Here is a 26,708-nt window from a genome sequence, read left to right on the forward strand (position 1 = left end):
CATGTAGCCACCCATGACTGAGACCCTTGACCAAGGATGGAAAATTGGCTACGAGGAGTAAATATTTTAAATCCAGGGATGCCTTCTTCAAGAAGGGCCTCACTGCTACTTCTTTCAAGTAGCCTACATCCTCCTGTTGACAGGCATTTGTAACTGGTCAAATAAACTCTATTGGAATGACTCTGCTAAATATTATCAGCTATGAAGAGCAAAGGTTGAGCCTGGACGTGATGAGTACACAGAACTAAACATCATTTCTACTTGATCAGAATTTGCATGCTGGAAGTGATCAATATAGCTAGGACCAGGTTGCACCCTGATAGTAATATAAGGTTGAACTGAACCAGCCATCTAATTTGCAGCAAATGCAAACAATCTTTTGTACAAAAGGCATTGTGTTACAAGAAGCTGGAATTTCTCTGAAATAACTGTTCACCATGCTGTATGTGACATAGGTGGAGAGGAAGGAGAAGAGACAGGTGCATACACAAACCAGGTCTGTATGCTTTTATTTAAGCATTACTTAGAGGGCATATTGTTTTGCTTTCCCTATACCAGGGGTAGGGAACCTGCGGCTCTCCAGATGTTCAGGAACTACAATTCCCATCAGCCTCTGTCAGCATGGCCAATTGGCCATGCTGGTGAGAAACTGATAGAATGTGGATTCCTAATTTATCTAGGCTCAGAATTCTACCCTCTGATCTGTGATCTCTAAAAAACTACGTTGAGCTCCTAGTTTTCTTGTAACTCCAGGCAGAAGGAGAAAAGCCAGGGGTGCCTAAACTGTAGCCTGTATGCTTGCTTACATTAGAGTATTCTGTTTTAACCATTCTGAACTGCTCAGTTATTTTTTAATTACTTTAAACTCTCAAGTGGCTCGTACAGTGTGGTTCTGACTACAGTTTTTCTGAAGCAGTGCAGATTGCTAATAGAGTATTGTGACAATATTTTTTTTCCCTACTGAGGGGACTCATACAGCCTCCTAAGATTTTTGGGATTTAATGCTCTACAAGTAGCAAGTCTATAGACTTAGGTTCACTGCTGTGAGGTACATTTTGTAGTGCACAAGGAAATTATTGAGACCACTTAGGCTCGATTAACATATAAACAACTAAGAAGGTTTATTTATTTATGAGTACAGGTCTCCTGATAGACAAAGTAGAAATCTGGCAGAGGCACAAACATTTAAACTGGTTATGACATCAGAGAGTAATTAGACTTTTTGACAACTATTTCAGGCACAGACTTTTCTAGACACACAGGATTCCATCCCCACCAGAGTGCCATTTCCCCAGGGTCAGACTAAATTGTACAAGGTCTGCTCTCACCAGAGACAGGCCTAATAATTAAGCACTCTCTTCTCTCCCAGAGATAGACCTAAACTGCTCTGCCACACTACCAGGTGGAGCTACCCTTTGCTCTGTCTGCTGTTTTTCCTGAGTTAGACCTGAGTTGCCACTGTTCTCTCCCTAAGGCAGGAGTCAACTCTCCTTCTTCTGAGGACCCCTCCATCATCAATATTTTTGAAGATGATTGGATGCTGGAGCAGCATTCTTTTTGGCTCATCTGAATGGCTGATTGTCCCTTCAAGGGCAGGTACGGCCTCCTGTCCGTCACTAGTACTTTGGTCCCTATTGACCACTTTATGTTTTAGTTGATGAGCATTTAGAGCCAGCATTATGAGTAAATTCTATGTATTTGTCTGTCTTCTCTTGAAACTTAGTTTACCACTGGCTAAATAGTAGTCATAAGAGACCTCAATGACTGAGTAAGCACATATTCGTTTTAGTAATTGTAATTGTTCTATACAATACAATTTATATCCAAGATTTCTAGCATTATTTTGCACCATTAATTCTGAACTACTTTTCTTATGCCGAGGTTTTGTGTGATACATTTATCTCTGTACTTCTATCTAGTCTGACAATTAGATGTTGAATTTTGCAGTTATAATGAAATGCAAAGCCATTTTATAATTGTCAAGGGTAAAATTAGCAAAGTCAATTATTTCCCCTTTAGGCTTTTCCCTGTAGATATTAAAAAGCTGCAAGATAATTGCCTTAGGTAACACTTTGATTTTTAAAACAACATTAAATATAAAAATTCCTGCTATTCTTGTCACAGCATTCTTGTTTGCATTACCATCACAGAAATCGCTACAGTTCAATCAAATAACTGAACCTGTATTGAAACCATCACTATGAAATTGCAAATTACATCATCCACACAGGGATTTATGTTGTGTTCATATTTTTTTTTAAAAAAATCAGTTCAAAGTCATAACGGCCTTAATCCTTTCTGATATGGTGTTACCACTTTGCATAATCCATGAAAACCATTATTTAGAAAATTCATGGCTATTTTCCAAATCTGAATTCTGTTTCTTTTGGTTCCTCAAAATAATATGATTGAAATCTACTGTTTATACAGGATTGTCTTATCCATTCCAAATGAGTTGAGAAGTCCTCAAGGTCTTATTCTTTCTCTCACTGCCTTCCCTCTCTTGCTCAACATGAGACTCAAGTTGTCTTCTTCTAGGCTAACTATAGTTTGTTGTGATGTCTGAATTGGATGCTTTGACTAATTGTGCTTGCTTGTTGACTACCAACCTGGAACCAATTTTTGTTTTGTTGAACTACCTGATTTGATTATAACAAATTATGCTCAGTTCCAAACCAGAAAATTTTTATTGCAAGGTGGAACACAAGAAACGATGAAAGAGAGTACCAGAGCCCTAGTTCTAGCTGATGCACTTAACAAACAAACTGTAGTTTGGTTCTGGTGGGTTTTCCGGGCTGTGTGGCCGTGGTCTGGCCACACAGCCCAGAAAACCCACCAGAACCAGTTGAATCCGGCCGTGAAAGCCTTTGACAAAACTGTAGTTTGTGATATTTAAATGCTTCCAGGTTTCACCATAAACCATACCCTTTTCCACTTAAAGATCTGAGTGCAGTCAGTAGTGGTGTGGCAGAAGAGAGAGTAGCATGCTTCTACAGTAGAAAATAGTTCTGAATGACTATGAGCATTATAACTGAAAGCACTAGCAGTGGCTGCCTCCCCTGGACTGGGTCCCCCCACTCCACTTCCCCAAAGAAAATTTTACTTAACAGAAGTGGAGGGCAACTGAGCGATGAGTTGGGGAGGTGGGTGGGCGGGCCAGCAGGTACAGTGGCAGGTGACTGAGTGGTGGTGGTGGGGAGTGGGAAGCGAGCAGGCAGGAACAATGCCAGGCCACGTTTGGTGTTTGGAGCAGTGGGAGGGTGTGGGAGAATGGGGAGGCTTTTGCCAGGCCCCAAAGGAGAATGAGCATCAGAGAGTTCAAGAAGTGAGAGTCCCCACGTTTGCAGAGCTTGCAAGAACAGTCAGGCAAAGTTAAAACAATGAGCAATAAAACAATAGGGGACAGAATCCCACCATGTTTTTCCTCTGCACTTGGTGCTAGGTTGGGGTCTCCTTCCTTGCCCGATTGTGCATAAAACACGATGGTGAGAAACTGACTTTATTTCTGTCACATCTCTTCCCCCCTTCCTTCTAGGAAACAAACCCCCCTATTTATAACAAGGTATTTCTTCTTTTGCAACCCATAACCTTCTCCCCCTCCCCATATGGCACTTTATGTTTGGCATTTGTGCACCATTTGGGTAGAATAATCAGGCAGGGGTCGGGGGGGGGAACTCTTTGCCTCTGCATTTGCAAAGTAGCCCTCTTTTTATGATGAACCCACCCATCCCTATCTATTGCACTTTTGTTATCACTGCATGTGGCATCTTGAGGGTTTGATAAAGAAATATATAGCCAAATTCAATCCCCAAGCCATAGATGATCTTCTTTTAAAGACATATTATAGTTATCAAAAAACAGTGGAAGAATGCACCCACATTTGAGCAACATCAAAATTTCTATTCCATGATTCTGTGCTCCTAATGAAAATATTCTGTGGCCTATCAGACAGAAAAATTGCCTTAGGTATTCCAAACTAATGGAAAATAGCTTGATCTTCAAGACCATTTCATCTATTAATTTGTTGCAAATATAGCCAAAATACCCAGGATAACACAAAGGGGAGTTGGATAGAAATTGCTGAGAAAAATCCAGATAAAAATCACAGTGTGTAACAGACTTCCCTCTGTGATAACACCTCTGAAGATGCCAGCCACAGATGCAGGCGAAATGTTAGGAACAAGATCCACTAGACTACGGCCACACAGCCTGGAAAACCCATCAGAACCAGTAAAATTGAGATAGTTGCATTTTCTTGGTGTCTAATGGTCAGATCTATCTGAAGTATAAATGTTGTCAATATTTTACCCAGGAATTGGGATCTACAATAATTGGATTGCAAGTCTCTTTGGGGCTGCCTTAGCTGTGCCTGGCCAGTAATAAACAAAAGTTGCCAACGTCTCAGTCCTCAAGACCGAAGATCTGCCAGTTTTTTATTTCTTATCCGGCAAAAGTGTGAAGAGAACAAATATTGAGAAGGTAGAGTGGAACAGGAAAAGCCTCTTTTCGCTGCAATAGATTGATAAAAGCTGAGATAGGAAAGTTGAAATACAAGACTGAAATAAGCCAAATGTTGTGTGTTGTTTTATTTCTGGGGGAAAAAATGTACTTCTGGTTTGAAAAACTGCTTAAATTGAGACCAGATTTGGTCCATGACCGTTTTTGATACATGATAGTCCAAGAGTGAAATTTTCTCCTAGACCTCACAAATAATCCAACTAAGATCTGTTTGGAATGTTATGTTGAAATATTAGAAGTTATATACGGTTGTTCTGCCTTTCCGCTGAAACTGTACCACCAGGACAACATTGTTTAATGTTGAATGTTAGTTGTTTGTAAATAACCAGTTGCACAGATGTACTACTTATATGGTAGAAGAACTTCCGTATGCTAGCATTATGTATTCCTAAAGGCATAAATATGTTGTTTACCAAATCAGCTGTTTGTTTACATAAATATCATTGATTAATGCATGTAAATCTTCTGTACAGAATCCAGTCAACCATTTGGTTTATTAAACTGTCTATGTTTTGCTGGTTCTGGTTCTGCATATCACATTTCCCTTTAAGTAAAGGTTTTACCAAGCGTATTAAGGTGAGTGGTAATTCAGTTTTTCAAACAAGACGTGAAAACTGAATCTACCTTGTGTGCAGTGTTCTGCTTCTCTCTGGTAAAGGCAAAATGCCTGAACTGAGAGAAAAGCTAGTTCTTAAATGGAGTCTTGAGTAAATTCTGCCTCCTGTTGGGGACACCAATCAAGCAGAGCACAAAAACCAGAAAAACAGCATTGTAGTGTTATGCATTATATTTATCTCTTATATGGGCAAACCCAAGCATATGGTGTCACTTCATGGATGTTGCAAGCCAGAATGGGTGAAGCTACTGGTTAACAATCAACACACTAGCTTGAATCAAGACATTTTCCCCGTGCCAAGGTAAAGTGGGAAGCAGTCAAAGCTCATTGCTTTCTTTCTGTTATTTTTCTTGGTTGAAAAATTGTTGTGATATAAAATTTATGGCCACTTCTAAAATTGGCAAAGAAATATATAGCAAATAACAATACAAAATGATTTCACAGTGCATTCTGGCTAAGTTAATTTTTGTGTTCTTACATTTGGTAAGAGAATGATTACTATATCAGTAAACTGTGTGCTGTATTTTAATTCAATCTAATAAATTTCATTGGGGGATTAAAGTAAGTCATGTGGAACACTGAAATATGACTTATTGCATGTTGTGAGTACAGTGCTGCCAAATTAATATTGGATTTTAATTGCCCCATAGAAGACATTCTGAATTTGTTCTGCAATTCTCCATTGCTTAAGTGACATATCTTTGTGACTATGTTCCACATCATATTGTGAGGTTTTCACTTCTGAGGGCACAATGTGTTCTGCCATGATTATACTTAATTACAAATGGGATTCACAATAATAACATACCAGGTTGACCTGGTATTTATTTTTGTTTGATCCAATGGCTGAAGATTGAATTTCAAGTAATCTTTTGTTTCTCTCCTGTGAATTCAGGGGCTATATGATGAAATCGGAAGATGAACATTTCTGTCTGATAAACGAGTTCAGGCCTCAAGCTGTAATTAGCACAGTATACTGGCACCCCCCGGTGTCAATAGAGCTAAATTTTATCAACAGTTTTAATACAGAGACATGATTTTGCTTTTATAAGACCTCACTTGGTCCTGAAAAATTATATTGCTGGACTGCATCCTAAAATGATTCTGGATATATGAAATTTGCAGTTGACAGGATAGTGAATTTAGAATCTAAGACAGGTACTTAGAAAACAAAAGAGAGACATCACCTAAAGCTTGGAAGCAGAATTTCCGTGCCAAGACACTGTTAGTCTTAAGAATCTTGATTATATAATTAACCCTCAGTTATGAGAGGCAATATGCTTCAGTAATAGTTATGTGGCTCCTGCGTAAGGAACCTGTGCTGTGGTTCTGTATATTAGAATTATTATATTAGAAACTTAGAATTTAAACTTCCAGTGTGTGTGAACTTCATATATGTTGTACATTCTAGATCTGGATGGTGTACATTTTCTGCATCCATTGTTCCATTTTAAAGTATCTTTTAAAAAAACATTTTAATATGTCTTCATTAACCTGTCTATCATCTTCTCAAGATCTTGTGAACTGTAAATGATTTGGAAATGAAATCAGAATGTTTTCCAATGAATCTTTCAATGTGTCAGAATTCCCAGAACTGACAAAGGAATCCCATTTGTCTACTATAATCCTATTGTTAGGAAGCAGTCCATTATAGCTTCATACTCATATTGGGTATTTGAGGTATAGGTTGTGAAGGTGATTCACTGTATGTTTCTTTAGCTATGTCTTCATCCTATCTCCTCCCTAAAGAAATCGGGGTTGATTGTCGTTGCCTTTGTGTAGTCCCATGTGGGACTTCAAGTGCACAGGCCAGACACAGAGACTTTTGACTACCAGTAGCTTAAATGGAGCAAAAGTCAACCAGTGAGTGCTCCCTTCCTCTCTGTCATGCTCTTGGGACCAGTGTGCTCCCCCCCCCCTCACGCATCTGGGCTAATGGTTTTTCTTCCCTTCTGAAGGGAGTCTGTTCCCCCCAAAAAAGGATTCTTGTTCACCCAGGCGTAGGTTGGACTCCTCATCTGTTGCAGGAGGTGAGGCGTTTGAAGTCTCAATCCCCTCAGAGGTCATCCATTAAGGCTTGTCACCGGCATTCTCCATCTCTGATAAGAGGAGAACCTTACAATGCTTGGAGGGAGTGCTCTCCAGTTCCTCTCCTCTGACAATCTCCCTTGGTGTCAGCATGCTCTGCCTCCTCTCCAATGGGGAAGGTCTGAGATAAACCACACAGTCCATCTTCCTCATTGCGTGACATTCAGTTTTCTTCACTGGATGATGAGTTGATGGAGGTAGTGCCTCATCACTGTTGAGTGTGCCTTCTTTTCCACAGGCCCCCCTTGGGCCAGTTTGGCTCACTGGCCCTCATGGGAGCAGGTGAACCAGATGGTTCAGAAACACAAGGAGGAGTTCATGTCACTGGCAGAACTCAAGAAGCCTGATAAGAGCTGCTTCCAGATGACATAATAGGGCAGCCCTCATTTTTGCTTCTGATTCTGAGCATGCGGACTCTGAGGTGGAATTGGAGGGCACCTCTTCAGCTGACCTTATTATTCACAGGTATCCCTTCCTGTGTTCCAGCATAAGGGTGATGCTGGTGTTGCAGAGATGGGGAGCCCATTCTCTGGCAATAGCCAGTGGATTTTTCCCCCTTTCTGTTCTTATGCTCTCAGCTTGCTTGCCATAGTAGCACATTTTCAGCTCCATAGCCAAAGAAGGACGTGTACTCAATACGATACAGTAGCCCTGCTGAATGAATACTCATTTCCACCCACAAGAGGACCTCTGACGACATTGCTTCCTTTAATTATTTTAACCCAGATACTCCCTTCTGTAACTAACTTCTGCTGACCACCTTACAGTGCACTCTATTGTTTCTCAAACAGTCCATCTAGACACCTCCCAGAGCTTGACCTAGCACCTCCCAAGGGGGGTTCTTAACCCTATAAATATCCTACTCTCCAAAGGGTCAATCACCCAGTGCCATTGATACCTTTCCATCTTTGTCACTGTGCCCAACATGTTGCCCCCTGGAACCAGACGCTGGCCATTTGGTTCTGAACCCCAGATCTTCTTCATGTCGCAATCAGGTTGTATTACATGCACACACACACAATACCCCTTTCTATTCCAAACCTATTTTCCAACTTATTTAGATCTTAGGAATTCTCTCTGTGTGTTTATTGCATTGAATCAAGTGCTTGTGAACCTCTTATCCCTACAATAAAGATTGTCAAATTTGTATTATATTTCTCTCTGGATTTTCTTCCAAGAGCTGATCTTCGTATACATTGGTATTAAAGATTCCCTACCCAGCCTCTTGCAATATTAATAAGCTGTATGCTCTGAGCTAATTTTTCCCACATTATTGAGAGACTGCATCTCCATCCTGGGTAACAAACCCACTAAAAAGATCTGCTAAAAGCGACCACTACGCATGTGCTATCCAAACAGGTTTTTTTCAAAGTTTGAGTGTTATCCTGTTCATAATGTATATCCAGCTGTATCAGTCTGATAACAGATGTGTCTTACTGTCAAAGTAATAATAATGTCAAACCATACTTAATAAGCAAGCAAATCTGTAAGGAAACCAATAACTCACTTCATTTTTCCCCTAAAAGGTTTATATAATGTCAGTTAAACTAGTGTAAGTGGTATGGATTAGTAATCGCTTTGTAAAAATCTTGTTTCAGTTGAGGTTACTTTGAATACTGAAGTACTTGCTTTGAATATATTGCCCGCAACTTTTAACGTACACACAAAAGCTAAGTCTTCCTTGGAGACCATTTTGCTTTCTGCTTATTGGTTTTTAATGGCCCTTTCTTACACAGGAAAAAAGTAATAAAAACAATCACATACAGATTTACTGTGGCAAATGTACATGAGCCTAGTCAGCTGAAAAATCTTATTGAAAAGTGGCTAATATGAAACATTAACATGTCTTTGATCATCTTCTATAAAAAGTGACAGGAAGATCTGCAATGTATTTCTGCTTCTTGGTGAAAAAGTTTTAGAAATATTTTTGGGAGTTGGACTTTAAGGAAGAGGAACTGTAATTATAATTTTTTTTTCATACGCTCCTATTTTGTACTGCCTGAAATTGACAGAATGAAGCTTGAAAAGTCTTGCCATCATTGAACTCTATATTTTGAGGTGCTTTTAATGCAAGTGTGGGATTGAGTCTGTGTTACTTGATGTTGGTTTAATAGATCAATTTGATTGCTGGAATCACACTAGCAAATCAGTTAAATAACATAATGACACATAGCTGTTAGCTTTGGCAACTCAGGAGTAATCATAATATAGCGTAACCCCTATAAGTTAATGCAGACAATATTTTGTACCACCTTCTCCACTTCCAGTCATATACAGGTGAAAGAATTTTCTTCAGACACATGATTTCCGATCTAGGGTTCTGACTTACCTTATATTTTAAAAATCAGAAATCCTTCTTGGTCACATTTTATTGCAGTTCTCAGAATTGGAGAAAAGTGAAGAGGGATGGTTTTGCTTCAGATTAGATTTAATTTATCTTGTGGTCCATTTGCCATCTTTAGCTGGGTAACTACAAGAACTCCAAGAAGTTTAAATCACATATTCATGCTTTGAAATCATTGCAATAGTTACCAAATCCATTAATGAGCATGGCATATCTTTGAAAAACGTTTAGCTGTGTAACTGCGTTAGATCCTGGCAAAATGTATCATCAACAATATGGATTTTTCCTGTTTACCATCTCTGTTAGGTGTCAGACCCTTAAACCAACAAACAGACTCGGATCAGTAGCATTTACTGAGCAGTCATCGAAGCACCACACTGGCAAAGCCAGATCTAGCAAAGCTGGCATTCACAGTCTCCCTTATTCCCCATGGGAGCCCCCCCCCCTCCTGTTTTCCCAAGACTTTGTGAGAAACAGCCTTTGGAGCTAAGGCGCCCCAAGGTCACTAGCAAATAGCAAGAGAAAGCCACCTGGCTTCCTGCCCCATGAAATAATGAAAGCAACATTGTTCTCCTGGAGTCAGAGGACATCTTGTGTGGGTGTTCCTCTACCCCTCCCAAGGAGGCAGGACTTTTCTTTTGCATCACTTCCTGTAGGAGTCTGGAGTCCATCTTGCCCCCAGTATTTTTCCTGCCTCAGCAGGGAGAGCAAGGATTCTACAGGCTCCTACAGAATCTGTTCCTTCCCAACTCCTCCTTTACCTTTTTCCTCCTTTTTGTGTCTGTTCTCACTCTATGTGTTTCCCCTGTCCCTTTAAGACTCTCCTCTTTAGGGAGTGGCTTGTTCTAGCAGCTCTGCCACAGCCTCCCAGGCAGGGCAGATTTTTCCCACCTTTTTTATCTAGATCCCCCTATAATCCTCATGGGGGGGCTTCTAGGAGCTTGCAACAGAACCCCCCTGCACTTCCCAGGGGATGGAATTCTCTGCCCTGAACTTACAGGATCTCTGCCCTGGATTTACAGGACTCAGAGGATGCAGAGGACCCTACTGATTCTGCAGCTGCCCAGTTCAAGCCCATCAGGGGCTGCCCAAGGGGCAACATTGATTACTTCCCACAGAAAAACAGCCATAATCTTTTCTTCTCCATACATGACAGTTTTGAAAAACGTATGAGGAACAAATGGTGTCCAGTGAGAAAGCAGCCACAGGGGCATCTATCTGGGGTTTGCACTTATCTGTTTGCTGAAAAGAGTGTTAATGGTATTTAGTAGTATTAGGTATGTGCATCCATGCTGTTGTTTACCCTATAACAGTGGTGGCGAACCTTTGGCACTCCAGATGTTATGGACTACAATTCCCATCAGCCCCTACCAGCATGGCCAATTGACCATGTTGGCAGGGGCTGATGGGAATTGTAGTCCATAACATCTGGAGTGCCAAAGGTTTGCCACCACGGCCCTATAAGCTTCCTCCAATGAAACTGCTTGTAGAAAACTTTAGATCAAAATCACAACAGAGGTGAGCTTTCACAGTTATGATGAAAAGCCATGGTTGGGGGTGGGGAAGCCCTTAGGCAGATGAAACTTCCTGGAAGATCTTTTAAGATAACACAGCATTTCTTTCAGCCGTTTAATACTAATCTTATTATTCACTTACAATATTATTACTGAATCTCTCATACATGACAGTCTTGAGTTTCATTATCAATATGGTAATGGTATATATCAAGTTCTGTGCTTCCAAGAAGGTTTGATGAATCGTGCCAGGCAAATTATTATTGTGAAGGTCTGCTTCCTACTCCTGAGCCAGCTAAAGTCTGGCAAAACAAATAGTCAAAAGGGAGAAGCAAGAGGTTGAGGGAAAGGTGGTGTTGGTAAAATAAATGCTATGGTTAAAATTATATTTTCATAGCCATATGCTGCAAAGAAATTGTGATATGTCCTACCTTTGATTCTAATGATATTTAGGAAAATGAGGGTTGGGGAAACATGCTTGTTAAAGCCATCCTTAATTGGAGATTTTTAGGTGTCTGTTCTGCATTCTCAGAGAAGCCAGTAGGGCTGCAGTCTTGGGGAGGAGGGAGGCACATAACACAGCACACAAATTACACATCTCTACACTAGTTACCCATTTACACTTGTATCTTAGAGTTACTCAAAAGAACATAAAGCCATGATTTGATGGCGTAATTAAGGATTAAAATGTAAAGTTCTGTTAAAAGTCTAACGAAGACTGGAATAAAAATCCTTAAACAATTGCAGGTGACTTTGCTTCAATTGATGAATGGAGCTCTATAAAACAGTCTGCTACTTGGGTTGTAAATGATTTATTCAAGATCTCATTCTTTGTAACAGTCAATAGCCTCTGTAATAACAGTTTATTGACTTTCCAGGAATGATCATAGGATGATTCCTCTTTTCTGTCATGATCGTAGTTTTTGGAAAGTTCTTTGTTTTTAGAGATACAATTAGATGGTTAATTGGCAGAGTGCAGAGAAACTGCTAGGTGGGGAGAACACAGTTCTCAAGGCAAACAGCTTGCTTGTTTTCCCCAGGCAGCATTTATTTCTTCGCATTCCCCAATCTCTTTTCATTCTTTTTTTTTTCGATTTTCACAAGCTTTATTGTTTAAAAAAGTAAATATACACGTAAATAAACAATTACATTCCAATTATGTTTGTGCAAAAAGAAAATTAACGTTGTTCCATTTATTCTACCAAGCCACTTTTTCCAGATCTATCCTCTTATCTTTTAAACAAAATGCTTGGTTTGGTTCCTTCTATCTTTACAACTTTTGACTTCTGCATTGGTTTAGCTGGATCTGAGAATTAAACAGTAAAAAAAAAATCAATGTATTCTAGTAAGAGTTATTATAATTATTAAATATATAAGTTCTTCTAATGATGTATTTAATCTAAGTCAATATACATATTATACATATTTTGTTATGTTATACCATTACTTTCAGTTTTCTTTAAACACAATTTTGCTAAGTATTTGTTTCTTATCCTTTTCAATAAACTGAAGATAATCTTTCCATGTCCTCTCAAATTTATTCCAAGGTAACTCCTTAATTTTGACTGATAGCCTATCTATATCCATATAGTCCGCTATTTTAAGTAACCATTCTTCTCTTGTTAGGTGACCCTCTCCTTTCCAGTTTTTGGCTATCAGGACTTTTGCTGCCGTAGTCATATATAAGAACAGTTCTATATTTATTTTAGGAATCCTTCCTATTCCTATATTCAATAAATATATTTCTGGTGCAAAATCTATTTGTATTTTCATTTTTTTTAATTTTCATGTATTATCACCCAAAAAATTTTAATTTTTCGACAAAACCACCACATATGCATCATATTTCTTTCTTCTTTATGACAGTGCCAACATTTCAAATTGGTATTTTTATTTATTTTTGCCAGTTGAATTGGGGTTAGATACCATCGGTGATATAATTTAAGATAATTCTCCCTCAATTCTAGGCTTGCTGAAAACTTTGCATTTATTTTCCAGCTAAATTCCCAATCTTCATATGCTATTGGTTTTCTTATGTCCTGTGCCCATTTTACCATAACATATGTTACATTTTCTTTCTCCGTCTGTAAATTCACTAACAGCTTATATAATTTGGAGAGTCTTTTGTTTGGTTCTAACAGTAATATTTTGTCTAACTCGGTTGGTTTTTTGTTAATTGTCCACTCTATCATATCTTTCCTGTATTGTGTTTGTATTTGTTGATAAGTGAACCAATGACACATTTCTTGTCCAATTATTATCTCTTGTCTTTCTTTAAGTCGTCTGTTGTCTTGTGTCCAAATTAAGATGTCAAGGTATGTTAGCCAAGGTTTGTTGCTATTGTTTTGAATATTTAAACAGCCTTCGGTTCTTGACAACCAGAAAGGTAATTATTATAATATGAATATTTGTATTTTTCCCATACCGTTAGCAATGCTCTCCTAAATATATGATTGTTGAAAGTCCTATCCTTTTCTTTTCTTGTGGGCCAGAGATATTCATGCCAGCCTGCCCTGATGTTGTGGCCCTCTATATCCAGAAGTTCTTCATTGTCTAGATTTATCCAATCTCGAACCCAAAGCATCGCTGCAGCGTCATAATACGTTTGTAGATCTGGATAGGCAAAGCCTGCCTTCTTTTTGTTCTCTATTAGCGATACATACTTGATACGATGTCTCTTCTTGTTCCATACAAAATTCAAAAGGTCTTTTTTCCATTCTGTGATTGTTTTTGAACTATAAATAACAGGTAAGTTTTGAAATAAATACAGTATCTTGGGTAGTACCATGGTTTTTATCATTTCGATTTTTCCTGTAAATGAGATGGGTAAGTTGTTCCATTTAACCAGATCTTTTTTTATTTCCATCCATTTTTCTTATAGTTATTATTAAATAGTTGGTTATTATTATTTTCAGTCTCTATCCCAAGGTATTTTACTCTCTTCTCCACTTGTATATTAGTTTCTAGGGTTAGATTCTTTTTTTCTTTTTCTGTTAAATTAAAACCAAGAATTTTTGTCTTTTTCCTGTTTAGGATAAATCCTGCTTGTTGTCCAAATTGTTCCACTGTGTTAATGGTTTGTGTTAAATTCTGCATTGGATCGTCAATAAAGAGTACTAGATCATCGGCGTATGCCCTTAATTTTATATTTGTTTTTTTAATCCTTAGTCCTTTATAGCAGTTGCTGTTTCTTAATTTTTCTAGTAAAACCTCTAGAACCAGGTTAAATATTAGTGGCGATAACGGGCATCCTTGTCGCGTACCTTTTTGTATCTGTATTTCTTTCGATCTCATGCCATTTATAATTATGTTAGCTTTTTGCAAATTATATATACTACTTACTGAGTTTACAAAGCTTCCTTGCAGGCCCATTTGTTGTAACATACGTTTCATGAATTGCCAACTAATGTTGTCAAATGCTTTTTCAGCATCGACAAAAATAAGAGCTGCTTTGTTGCTGGGGTTCCAGTTCAGAAATTTGATTGTATTTATCACTGCTCTAATGTTGTTGGTGATACTTCGTCCTTTGATGAATCCAGTTTGATCTTTTTTAATATATTGCTGTATCACTTTCTGCAATCTCTGCACCAACACTGTTGCAAAGATTTTATAATCTGTGTTGAGCAGCGATATCGGTCTAAAACCACCTACTGTTAAGTTCTCTTTGGATGTTTTAGGTAATAGGCTGATGTTAGCTTGTTTCCATGTCTCTGGCATTTGAGCTGTCAATGCAACATTGTTTATGACTTCTGTTAATTTGGGTGCCAGGATATCTTGAAATAATTTATAGTATTGGGCTGTATAGTCATCTGGTCCAGGGGTCTTGTTCTTTTTTGCCTTCATTATTGCACTCTTAATTTCTTCCACATCGAAGGTTTTGTTTAATTCATCTAAGTGTGATTTTTCTATTCTGCCTTTTACATTATTCAATATGTATTTTCCCATTTCCAATTCATTTTGTTGTCCTTGTTTATATAAATCTGAGTAATATTTATTTATTTTTTCTATTATCATTTTTTGATCTGTCAAGTAGTGTTCTTCTTTTAATTTGGTTATTATCTTTCTTTTTCCTGTTTTATTTTAATACTAATCCATTTTCCTACATTTTTCGCATTGTAAAAGTGTTTTTGTTTGTCTCGTTTTAGTTTATTTAAGGCTTCTAATTGCCATTGATCGTGTAATAAATCTCTCAATATTTTAATTTGATTTGTTATCTTCTTATTTCTTGGTTCTTGTCGTTGTTGCTGTTCCAGGGATGTAAGTTCTTTCATTATCTCTTTTTGTCTTTCTTCTTTTTTCCCCCTAAGTTTGCTTCTTTCTTGTATTAAAATTCCTCTGACGAAAGCTTTGTGGGCATCCCAGATAACTTTCTCATCATCTACTGTTCCTTCATTAAATTGGAAATACTCTATTATATTTTTCCTACATTCTTCTTCTACTTCTTTATTTTCCAAAATATAATCATTCAATTTCCATGTCCATGGATTCGCATTAAATTCTAATTGCCATAAAATCAGATTATGGTCAGAGAAAATTTTCGGTAATAAGGAAATATCTTTAGTTTTAGTCACTAATTGTGGAGATGTCCAAATCATGTCTATTCGGGTGGTGGAGTTATGTCTATGTGGGTAAAAGGTGTAATCTTTAGCCTCACCCCATTTTTCCCTCCACACATCTTTTAAATGATAGCTTTCCATCATGCCAAAAAAAGCTTTAGGTAACTTTACTGGATTAGTTTTATTTACCCCTTTTCTTTTCCTTAAATTTTTAACTGCTGTTCTGTCTTTATATGGGTCTACTATCCCATTGAAGTCTCCCATGCAGACCACCTTTTCATAGTGGTAAGCTGCTAATAACTCTTGTTAGGTTTTTATAGTATTGTTGCTTTTTTCATTAGGTGCATATACCCCTAGCAACTATATTTTTTCCCCTGTCACATTTATTTCCACTCCAATATATCTTGCATGAGGGTCTTCCAATTTCAATATCGGTTTTAAATGTTGCTTAATATATAACGCAATTCCCCTCTTTTTTTTCTTGTGTGCAACATGGAAAAGTTCCCCAAGTGATTTCCTTTTAATAAGCTCTTCATCCTTTTTTAAAATATGTGTTTCTTGAATGCATATTATATCACACCTTTGTTTGTACAGGAATTGGAAAAATGTCCTACGTTTTTGTGGTATATTTAATCCATTAATATTATTTACCAGAATCTTCAAATTCATTATTTTAACATCTTGTCGTGATGAAGACAGTATTGTCTTTTATCCTTTGGTTTTCTTTGCCAATTTCTTTACCATCTCTTCAATCTATTTACAATTTTAATACCATCTTTATTATATCTTAATATATTTACCTATTCTTTATTTTTTACTCCTCATGTCTATCTTTAAGTTCAAAACCATAGATATACTTCAACTTATCGTGCTCCCTTTCCCCCCTCCCCCTTTTTTCTTTTCTGTTTTCCTTTCCAAATTGTGGGTACAAAACCAAACCGTAGAATCTCCTATAATATATAAATACATATATACATAAACAGAATTACACATATACATACCTATCTCTCTATATATACATTTTTATACTTCCTTATTTGCAATTTTATTTACCCATGCACATCCATACCAACCTTCATTAATCCATTCACTCAATTCATTATGTAAATATACATGAGTCTTATATTCCTATATCTTAGTCTATTTTTTATGTGCATGTGTATACACCCTCTGGGTAAAATAGGGGGTGTTTCATTGTATATATTTCCTTCTTTTTCATCTTATCAACTATCAACTTAATTTATCTAATTAATATAACTCTAATACAAATCTAATTGTTGTCTACTTATCATCTTAATACTTTATAATTACAACAAAAAATTTACCCATATATGTAGACTTCTACTTAAATGTAAGCAAATATTTCTCTTATATATGTGTATATCTATACATACCCACCATAAAGAATATAGGAGGGATAGTTCCTTATACATTTCATTCTAATTTATTCATCTTAAATTATCTACATGGTATAATTCTTATTTATGTTGAGATATTGTCTAAATATACATAAACTTTAAAGTGGCAAAGAAATAATTTCTCTATAAATACTACATACATATCTTTAATTTACCAACATTCTGTGTCTCATTTTGTCAATTCTTTTTTATTTTTCTGTATGAAGTCCTTCATTTTCTCTTCAGTATTTATAGTCCAGTTTTTGCTTTTGTAAGTGAAGGATAATCCTTCTATCACTTCCCAGCGGTAAAGGATGTTCTTCTTCTTGAGGGTTTCAGTCAGGGGGGTATATTTTTTCCGTCTTCTCCGTATGGCTATTGGTATTTCTTTTAACAATGTCAGTTCTTGGTTCTCAATTCTCAATTTCTGCTTTGCTTGTTCTCTTAGTAGCGCGTCCCTTGTTTCTTTTTTAAGGAAGGTAACAATAATGTCCCTGGGAACATTATTCTCTCTGGCAAATTTTGAGTTGACTCTAAAAATTGAGTCTATTTCTGCTTCTAATTCTTCAGCATCATACTCAATAAAATTGGCCATTTCAGCTATTATCCTCTTTTCCAGTTCTTCTGATCTTTCTTCTTTTAGTCCTCTAATCCGTATATTTTTTTCTTTACTTCTTAACTCCATTAGCATTATTTTCTCCTCCAAAGCTTCTATTCGTTTATCTTTTTCATCCATTCTTTCTCCTATTGTAACCATTTGTTCTTTAACTTCGGTAATGTCTTGCTTTGTGGCTAGGACCGCTTCTTCCAATTTTTTAACTTGCGCTATTTCTTGTTTAATTTCCTTAAAGTTACTTTGCATATCTTGTTGTAGCGTCGCAATATTCTGTTGCATAGCAGAAATCATATCGTACAGTGTCTCCATTTTCGGGGCTGATTCCGATCCCCTCCTGCCACCTGTTATTTCCTCAATTACACCTCCTTTCTCTTTCACTTGCGTCTTTCCTCTACCGGTCACCATTTATTTTCTCACTCAATAATTGGTAAAAATGAGACCGGTCTAAACTGTCTTCACCTTTAACTTATTACTTCAGTCACACATCTTTTCACACAGTACGCTCTTTTTAAAATGCTCCTTTAACACTTCGTGCTTTGTTTATATCCCGTTCTCTTTCGCGTGCCAGAGCGGCTAGTTCGCCTCTCTATGGTTTTGCAGCCACTTCCTTGTACTTCACCGCAAATCCTCCTCCAATCACTCCATTCACTCACTCTTCTCATCTCCTGTCCTTAAAGCGGTAAAGTTTTATTTTCCCTTTTCTTATTATATCAGTGATTGCTTCTTATCTCCTTTCTTATTTGAGAGGTTTCTGTCTTCTGGCCCCTCTCGGTGTATTCAACTAAGTTCCACTCTTCTTTGAATTACCGGGGGTCCCTTTTCCTCTTATTTCTCCCCTCTAATTCCGTAGTCTCCTGCTCCGTTTTATATCTTTATTTCCTCATATAAAGGTGGTAACATTTAGAAGAATTTGAACTCTTTTATAGTTCAGATTTTGCCAAACTCAGTGTCTATTACTGCAAAGTTGATAATAATAAAGTCTCTAGGGTTTGGTTCACGTTGCTTCAGGGGAAGGCTGCTCTTCCCCGGCTCCACCACCCTTCCCAACCGTCTCAGCGGCGAGATTTTCCGTCGTTCAGGCTCCCAATTATGGATTTTCAACTCACGGACTCTCCCCTCAAACAGGGTTCGGCGTGGGCTGGGTATCTTCCAGCTCCTCCTTGAAGTCTCCTACCACCCTAATAACTTAGGGGTTCACAGCGTGTGAAGGGTGTAGAGTTCAGCAGCATCAGAAGGGTGCTGCACCTTCTTCTCCCAAACCGAAGTTCTGGACCCCCAATCTCTTTTCATTCTGTGCTACAGTGTATTTGATGCAACTCTTGGATCATTTTGATGACCGCTTTCATTCCTAATATATTCAATCCAAAAATACCTCCCAAAGTATTCTTCTTCACTTATTCCTCTGTTGCATCTTAGTTATTTTTGCCTTTTAATTTTTTTCATCCTGTACCATAAGAACACAGAGTATGTCACTTTCCTTTTCATACAGTGCTGGCTTTCTCTGATTGTTTAAGGGCACAAGTACTTCATTATAGCAGCCTGTTTTTCTCTCTCCTGTCTGTCTCAGGTCTTTAAAGCACTTACACTCTTTTAAGCAACTACTTGTGCAGTGGTTGGTGTTTGTGTCCTTTTTTAAGGAGGTAGATGTCATCTGTTATGGTAAAGGGAAAAAATTGGGAAAAGAATTTAATTAGGTCACCCTAGATGACCCACCTGAGATATAACACTGCTTGATGACCATTTATGCATCCTGGGGAAAGCCATATTACTGTTTAAATGTTGCTGAACATAGATCTTTTTTCTTCAATTTTTAAGGTGTCTTTCCTTCCACGCCAATGCTATCATTATATCTAATTCTGAACTGGCCCATAGAGGGTCATTTAAAAATCTACACAGTAGGCCACAGAGAAATGGAGGGATTTTTCTGTGACCCTTTGGGGAAGCCTTAGTTTTCAGAAAGGTAAGAAATATAGAAATATATGTGTGGGGGGGGGGCAACATCTTAGAATCAACATGTGTCTTTTGAAAAAAGTGTGACATTGAGATCTTGTCAAACTGCATTGTGGGATGATAGTGGCTACTGGAGGGTGGGGCTGTAAGCAGTCTGCAACTAACACTGCTGAAGATTTGACCCCTCAGTCGAGTGACAGTGTAGGGGCAGGAAGAGAGGCAGACTTTTAAAAGGTAACAGGAGGGTTAGGTCCAGGAACAAAAAAAGGAAAAAGACAACCCTAAAAAAGAAAAGGTAAAGGTAACAGAACAAGGTGAAGGAAGGCAGCCCGGGTGGAGGCTGCCATAAGGAAGAACAACTGAAGGCAGGCACTTGGGTGGGAGGAAGCGAAAGAGTGTCGACCCTTCTATGGGAGACAAAGGGGAAAAGAGGAATGGGGAAATGAGATTCCCCATGAGTCCTCACAGGCAGGGGCATATCTGCCAGAAGGGCGGTGGGGTCCAATTGACCCTGGGCACCACCCATTAAGTTACGTGGGGAGTCAAAATCATGCTCCCATGTGACCTGAAGGAGCAGCCAGGTTGGGGAGCCTGCAGCCCTGGAGCCGGGCTGGGAGACTACCGCAGGCTTGCCATGCACCCTGCGGCCCGAGGGCGGCAGGCTCCAGTGCCCAGTTGCAGATGTGTGCATGTTCAGTACCTTTCCCTTCCTGACACCCAACCTCTCCGCCCCTGAAGACCTCCTGAGGGTGGCCACAGTGCTGGCTTCCAACAGCAGGCAGTCTTGGTGCCCATGTTTCTCCACCAGGGTGCTCGGCGTGAGCTCCTGTTTCCACAGCAGCCCTTTGCTTAGAGCTATGGAGGCTGCTTCCCTGTGTGCAAAGAAGCCCTTGGTAGCCTCTCCCCTTGCAAGCTCTAAGGCATTCAAAAGAGGCTGGTGAGGGGAAAACCAGCTTTGCTCCAGCTGCCAGAAGCTGGTTCCAAAGGAAGAAGGGAGCAACAAGTCTTCACTCCCCTACAAAAAATTTGGAGAAAGGATGGGTTACAGCACTCCAAAAGTAAGACCTCATCTGAAGTTATCACCCCCTCCCAATATTTGCCTTCCTTCTGGAAAGTAAGAGGAGGGAAGGTGCTCAGCCAAGCTCCTTAACCCGTTCTTGGCCCTTTCTGAGCTGAAACCACTGGTTGTTTTCCTTTTATTATTGAGCAGAAGCGATTCTTAGTCCCAAAATACAGGGGAGAAAGCAGAGCGTTGAATGTTGGTCCCTGAGGGTGAAGGTCTTTGGGAATATTTCCCGGTGCAACTTCTTTCTCAGTTTCTGGACTTTCCATGAGGATCTTTGTTGTTTTCAAGCAGGTTTTGTGCCACTGCAGTGCCACGGAGCATGGGATGCATGATTGTTGTGTTCGGACACGTGGCTAAAGGCTTGAGCTGTGATGTGCAGGTGATTTTGGGATGACCAAGAGGAAAAAAAATCATGAGGATCCATGAGGATCCGTGTTTTCAAGCAGGTTTTGTGCCACTGAGGCACCATGGAGTGTGGGATGTGTGATTGTTGTGTTCAGACATGTGTCTAACGTCTTGAGCTGTGATGTAATGGTGATTTTAGGGTGACTTAGTGCAGAAATCATGAGGTTTTCCACTGTGTGGCATGGACCATTGCTGTGTTCAGATTTGTGAGTTTGGGCATGTTCTATAATGTGATGATGGTGACTTTGAGATGACCTTGTGCAAAAAAAGTTGTTTGGTTGTTGTGGTGGGGAGGGCATTCAACCATGTGGGTGGGCGGAAAACTCAGATTTCCCCTGGTCTCCATTTTTCCCTAGATATGCCTCTGCTCACAGGTGTCCTACTTGTTCCTTTTAATGCTGTTCAGCAGGCTTTTTCTTTTGTATCTGGAAACAGCTATCCTTGCAGATGATGCAAAAGGAATTGTTTTGAACTAACATTCCCTTTAGAAGATGGAATAGTCATACTATGTACCTGATTGGCAATTCTGAACCCTCATTCACTTTGCTGGTTTTGCATCTGTGGCCTGCAGAAATCTATGTTTGCCTTAGAAGCAAAGGGAGATCCTCAGTGACCAGATCAATAATGGCAGACAGGCATCCCTTGAAAAGACTGCTTGCTTATCATGTCTCATTTTCCACAAATATATTGCAACAACAAAGAAGTATTGGGAATTTCTAAGATGCCTTATCAGGTTATGTGGAGGAGTGATGAAGATTGGCATTCCTTGCCTAATGGCCAGGACAAATTGTATCCATCAAATAATGTTTCCCAAACTCTGCAATTTTCAGGGGGTTCTAAGAGAGCATGGGTTCCCGGGTAAGAAGCTATCTACCAAAAGTTGGTAGTCTTTTACAGGTAACACTTTAATATAATATGCATAATCTTGTTATCAGACAGGTTAAAGGGATGATTAAATGAATGTGGGTAGTGGGCAAAGCGACTGCCAATTCTCCAGGGTGTGTGTATGTGTCTGTCTATCTTTAAATTTAGATTTGTCCATACACATTGTTTTAAATAAAATTTCGGTTAAATGAAAGCGTTTGGGTGGGGAGTGCTACAGCTTAACTTTGTGGGTGGTAACTGGTATGTCGCCTGCCCTCCCCTCAATTCCATGATCACAGCCACTCTGTCCTCCTATTACCTTCCAGCAGATCACTAATCTGGCTGAAGAAGTGCTGTGGCATAGCTATGAAGGACAGAGACTCAAAGAAAGTGGCAGAGGAAGGGGAAGAAAGGAATGTGAAAGAGGAAAAAAGGACAGAATAGAGACAGTTTGAAGAGGGACCAGAGAAGATTAAATGAATTTGAAAGGGGATAAAGGATAGTGTAGAAGGTGGCAGTGAGCTAGACTGTTGCTTTCTGATCATGGAACATTCAGGAAGAGGTGTGCATGAGCTATTACAGTGCAACCTTTCAAATGGTGCTTTTAAGCTGGGGCCCTGATACAGGCAGTATGTCAGGCAGGGTAGCAAACTGCAGATTAATGCAGATTGGTAGCAAACTGCAGATTAATGTTCTAAAGAGAGGAGTTTAGGATGGCATGTGACATTTCATTTTAACAAGGGGATGGTGATTTCAGCTACTATTGAAATATGGTTGAAATGGATGAAGGTGGTAAATGTGTTCAGGAGGCAATGGGGAGCTAGCATAGTGTCCCGTGTTCCACCCCAAATCTGTTAAACCTTGTTAAATAATATGACCATGTAAGATCTTGCAGCTTGTGGGAAGCAATTGATTGCATCCCTATGTCACGCCATCTACAATTTTGCCATATATCTGTGGGGCTGAGGAGAAGGCAAAATTGGTTTCAAACAAAGGAATTCTTAGTTGCAGTCCCTGAGAGAAAGAGAAGAGGGTGGGAGAAAGGGGATGAACAAGCAACACAAAGAACAAGTGGCGCTTTGAATGTAACCACCGTCTTCCAGCCATTCACTTCAGACATTGTAATAATAGGCTTTAAAGGCTGGTAAAGATAAAATAAGGGGCTATTGTAAGGATTATTGAGAATGTGAACGTGCTTTTACTACCCATGCTAAATATTATGGTTATTGCAACAAATGGGAATTTGCCAAGGGAAAACATTTTAGGATTTTACATATAGATATTTCATGGTGTATGCATGAATCCTGTGTATGAATATGGTATGATGTTCGCTTGAGCATTTTAGAGAGTTTCCTGTAAGTCAGACCTGGGCATTATCGACCCTTGGGCCCACATCCGGCCTACGGATGACCCTGACTAGTCCCCTGCCGTGCTGAGGGAGCTAAGCGTCTTTGAAAAGCCATGAAACCGGTTGCCTTGGCTGCCGGCTTCTGCGGGGCTTTCTCATCCCCTACCTTTTGGTCCGGCCCTCCACAATATTTTCCGTTTCTTATGCGGCCCCATGGAAAAAATAATTGCCCACCCCTGCTCTAAGTGAAGGTATGATGGAACTTCAAGAAAGATATTAAAATTCTTCTAAAATGTGTTTTCTTGAAATAAGTAAAACTTTCATATCCTTGTGTGTGTGTTGATTGAAGTAAAGGATCTTTCACTTGGTTATGTTCTGTCTCGTGTTTCAGGAAAGGGTGGGGGAGAGGAGTGCTATCCACAGCTAGAAGCATTGTTGAAGCTTATACTATCACTTTGACATTTAGAGGTAGGACTCAGTGTCTTTGTAAACTCTCTTCTTCGTATTACCACTTTGTGTCTGGGCTCCAACTGTTTCACAAACCATAATATTTTTTAGTGAGTGATTGATCTGTATTATATGTCCCAGCCATCAGAGGAATCTTGAGATGTTGCTTGTATAAATTGTAATATAATCTGACACTGAGCATTTGGTTTCAGGCTTTCATAGTCCTATTGACGATACACAATCCTTCTGGATTTGGACATAGGGCTTATCTGATACCTTCCCCCAAAAAAGCCCCTCATTTTCTCTGTTCCCCGCTTAAATAACTCAACACATCTGGGTTAACACTGTAGGATCATTGTCCTTTCAGTTCCCCCGTAGCTCATATTACTGCAATATTTCCTTAAGTATCTGGTAACTGAGAGGGCAAGACAATTTTTCCTCTCCCAAGATGAAGCTGTTTTTAAATAGGGCTTGAAAATTGATTCATAGGTACCAATACATCTTTTTAATTGTTATTCTTTAATTGTTGCAAAAAATAAATATAGGGTATGTTTGGAAGACATTAAATATACTAAGGTTGGAGAGGTTTCTGTGTCTTGCTTTTGGGTGTTTTATCATCAGATGTACTGTCTTCAGTTACAAGAATGATAAAACTAAAACAACATCTTTTAACTCAATTAGAAAATAACTAAATTTGAGGAAGAAGATAGTGGGAATTGAATTCAGGACTATATACGTAGGAAGCTAATCACTGAAGAAATAAACCTATGAGCATGTTGAAGGATAGCCCTAAGGTGTGTGCCTATTTGATACTCCTGCATTGAACTAATTGCAGTAAATCCTTGTATATCATTCCAGTTAAAGGAGTTCATGTGCAGACCTCTGATTTCTAACAGAGGGTGCAGTGAGACGGTTTGCTTTTATATTTTAGATCAGGACCAGCTTTTTCATGTGAACATTTGTGAACGCTAAAGAGTAATGGCTTCCTGAATATGACTTGAACAGTTCTGTGTTGGTGGACATTTCAATGTATGTGGTACTGTTGAGCATCAGGGCAGGCACCTAAAGGCTTCAGTATGTATCCTGTAAGTTAATGAGTCCAGTGGTTAACTAGTTATAGACTCCAGGCATAGACATTTGTATTCTTAGCAGTTCATAGCCTGGGAATATTGTAATGGCTTTTATATGTGGTGATTTGTTTAATTCATATTTTAAATAAAACCAAGCATATTTTATTTCATTTAGGTTACATTGGAGGTTTGGTAGGAAGTGAGAGATATATGCCTGGAGCTTCAGTATACCGCATGTTCTTTATTACATGGAAAATCATTCTTGTGTGCTCTTTTAATTTATATAATTCTGGCAAATCTGTAATCAGTCATCCTACTTAAAACTGGTGTTCTTTCTTTCAGGTTGTAGAGATCATGTCAAGTGCCATTGGTGAATTGGTACAAGGGATATATTGTGAGAATTCTAACTTAGCAAAGGTAAGTCCTTGGAATCACAAATGTTACTTGGAATACGTGTTCAAACAATTTTTTCCATACGCACACAATTTAGAGAAAAGAGAGAACAGACTAAGCTAAAACAGATGACTAGAAGCTCAATGTGATGTTGCAGTTGCGAGGTTGACGGCTGACCAGGGAATGTTCTGCCACCTAAAGGGTTCCTACATATTAACCTACCAATTGCTGTGGCAGAGTTGCGTGGGGAACAAGAGGATGTTCCATACTGCATTTCATCCTGAGATGCAGATTTTGTATGTATAAGTACTTTTTGTTCTGACCTGGATAGCCCGAGGGTGGCCTGATCTTGTCAGATCTCTGAAGTTTAACAGGGTCAGCCATGGTTTAAATTTGAATGGGTGACTTCCAAGGACTACCACAGGCATGACACTAAAGCAGGCAATGGCAGACCACCTCCAAATGCCTTGAAAACCTTCTGGGGTTGCCATAAATCAGCTGTGACTTGACTATATACATACACACAAATAATGTTTTATGTGTAAGTCAGTTCCGATAGTCAGTTTTCTTACCTGCCGTAAATTTTACAGCTCAGCTAAAGCTACACCACACATGCTTCTCTCTGAACAACCAAGCATCCACTTCTTCCTCATGGCAGCCTTGTTCTTGACTTTTCCTCAGTTAAGCTTGTATTTTGTCCTGTTTCTGTTTCCTAAGCAGTGCTATCAAAAATACATCTACCATGTCATCTGGCCTCCCGTGGGCACAAGGGGGGGAGGGGGGTAGCCAGACGCCATCCACATTTTTAAATGGGTTCTGTTTTTATGTAATTGATATTTAAATTATGTTTTAATGTATGTTTTAACCTTGTTGTGAACCGCCCTGAGCCCTCAGGGGGAGGGCGGTATTTAAAATAACATGAGTGATCAGCTGGGAGCTGAAACCGCCTAAACATCAGAGCTGAGACCTGACTTCTTCATCAGGGCTGGTAGAACATTGATTGTTGATGCCTAGTTGACCTGTGGCTTGGCTTGTGTTGTGTTGATGCAATTGCTTCTTTAAATATGCCTTTGAACCTTGTGTACTTTGAGGAGGAAGAATGAGAATGTGTGTGAATGCATTAGTGAAATTTTAATTGGATACCAAGGAGGTGGCTGGCTGATTTTTCTGCCTGCATCTACTTCTGGGAAAACAGCAACAGCAAGGAACAGGGGCATCATTCTGGTCTGAGTTGGCACTAGCCAACTGGAGTGTGTGGCTGTGGTAGTCTGCAGTGATGTAGTCTGCAGTTCCTGGTTTCTTCTGTGGAGATTACCTAAGTAGACTTTGGAAGAGAGTTCTAGACTTAGCAGTATTTGTACTGACTGAGCTCAAGTTTTCTATTTGGCTTGTCTACCAGGTGGGAACATTGGCAGTGGATGGTACATGCTGAGCAAAATAAACAGAGGCAGAGTCGCTGTGATTGGGAAAGCTGTCACCATTAGTGAAGACAGGAACCGGAACTCCCTAGAACTGC

The 26,708-nt window shown here is 39.1% G+C and overlaps 1 protein-coding gene across 1 annotated transcript in view; it reads left to right on the forward strand.

Moving 5' to 3' along the window:
* PDSS2 (decaprenyl diphosphate synthase subunit 2) overlaps window positions 1-26,708 on the forward strand; it is a 106,599-nt gene that overhangs the window by 41,748 nt on the left and 38,143 nt on the right. Inside the window, exon 4 of the mRNA XM_048493415.1 lies at window positions 25,142-25,216. Within this exon, the coding sequence (XP_048349372.1) occupies window positions 25,142-25,216 (75 nt within the window). The remainder of the gene's footprint in view (window positions 1-25,141; window positions 25,217-26,708) is intronic.

The sequence above is a fragment of the Sphaerodactylus townsendi genome, linkage group LG01, assembly GCF_021028975.2.
Source record: "Sphaerodactylus townsendi isolate TG3544 linkage group LG01, MPM_Stown_v2.3, whole genome shotgun sequence".
Lineage (NCBI taxonomy): Eukaryota > Metazoa > Chordata > Lepidosauria > Squamata > Sphaerodactylidae > Sphaerodactylus > Sphaerodactylus townsendi.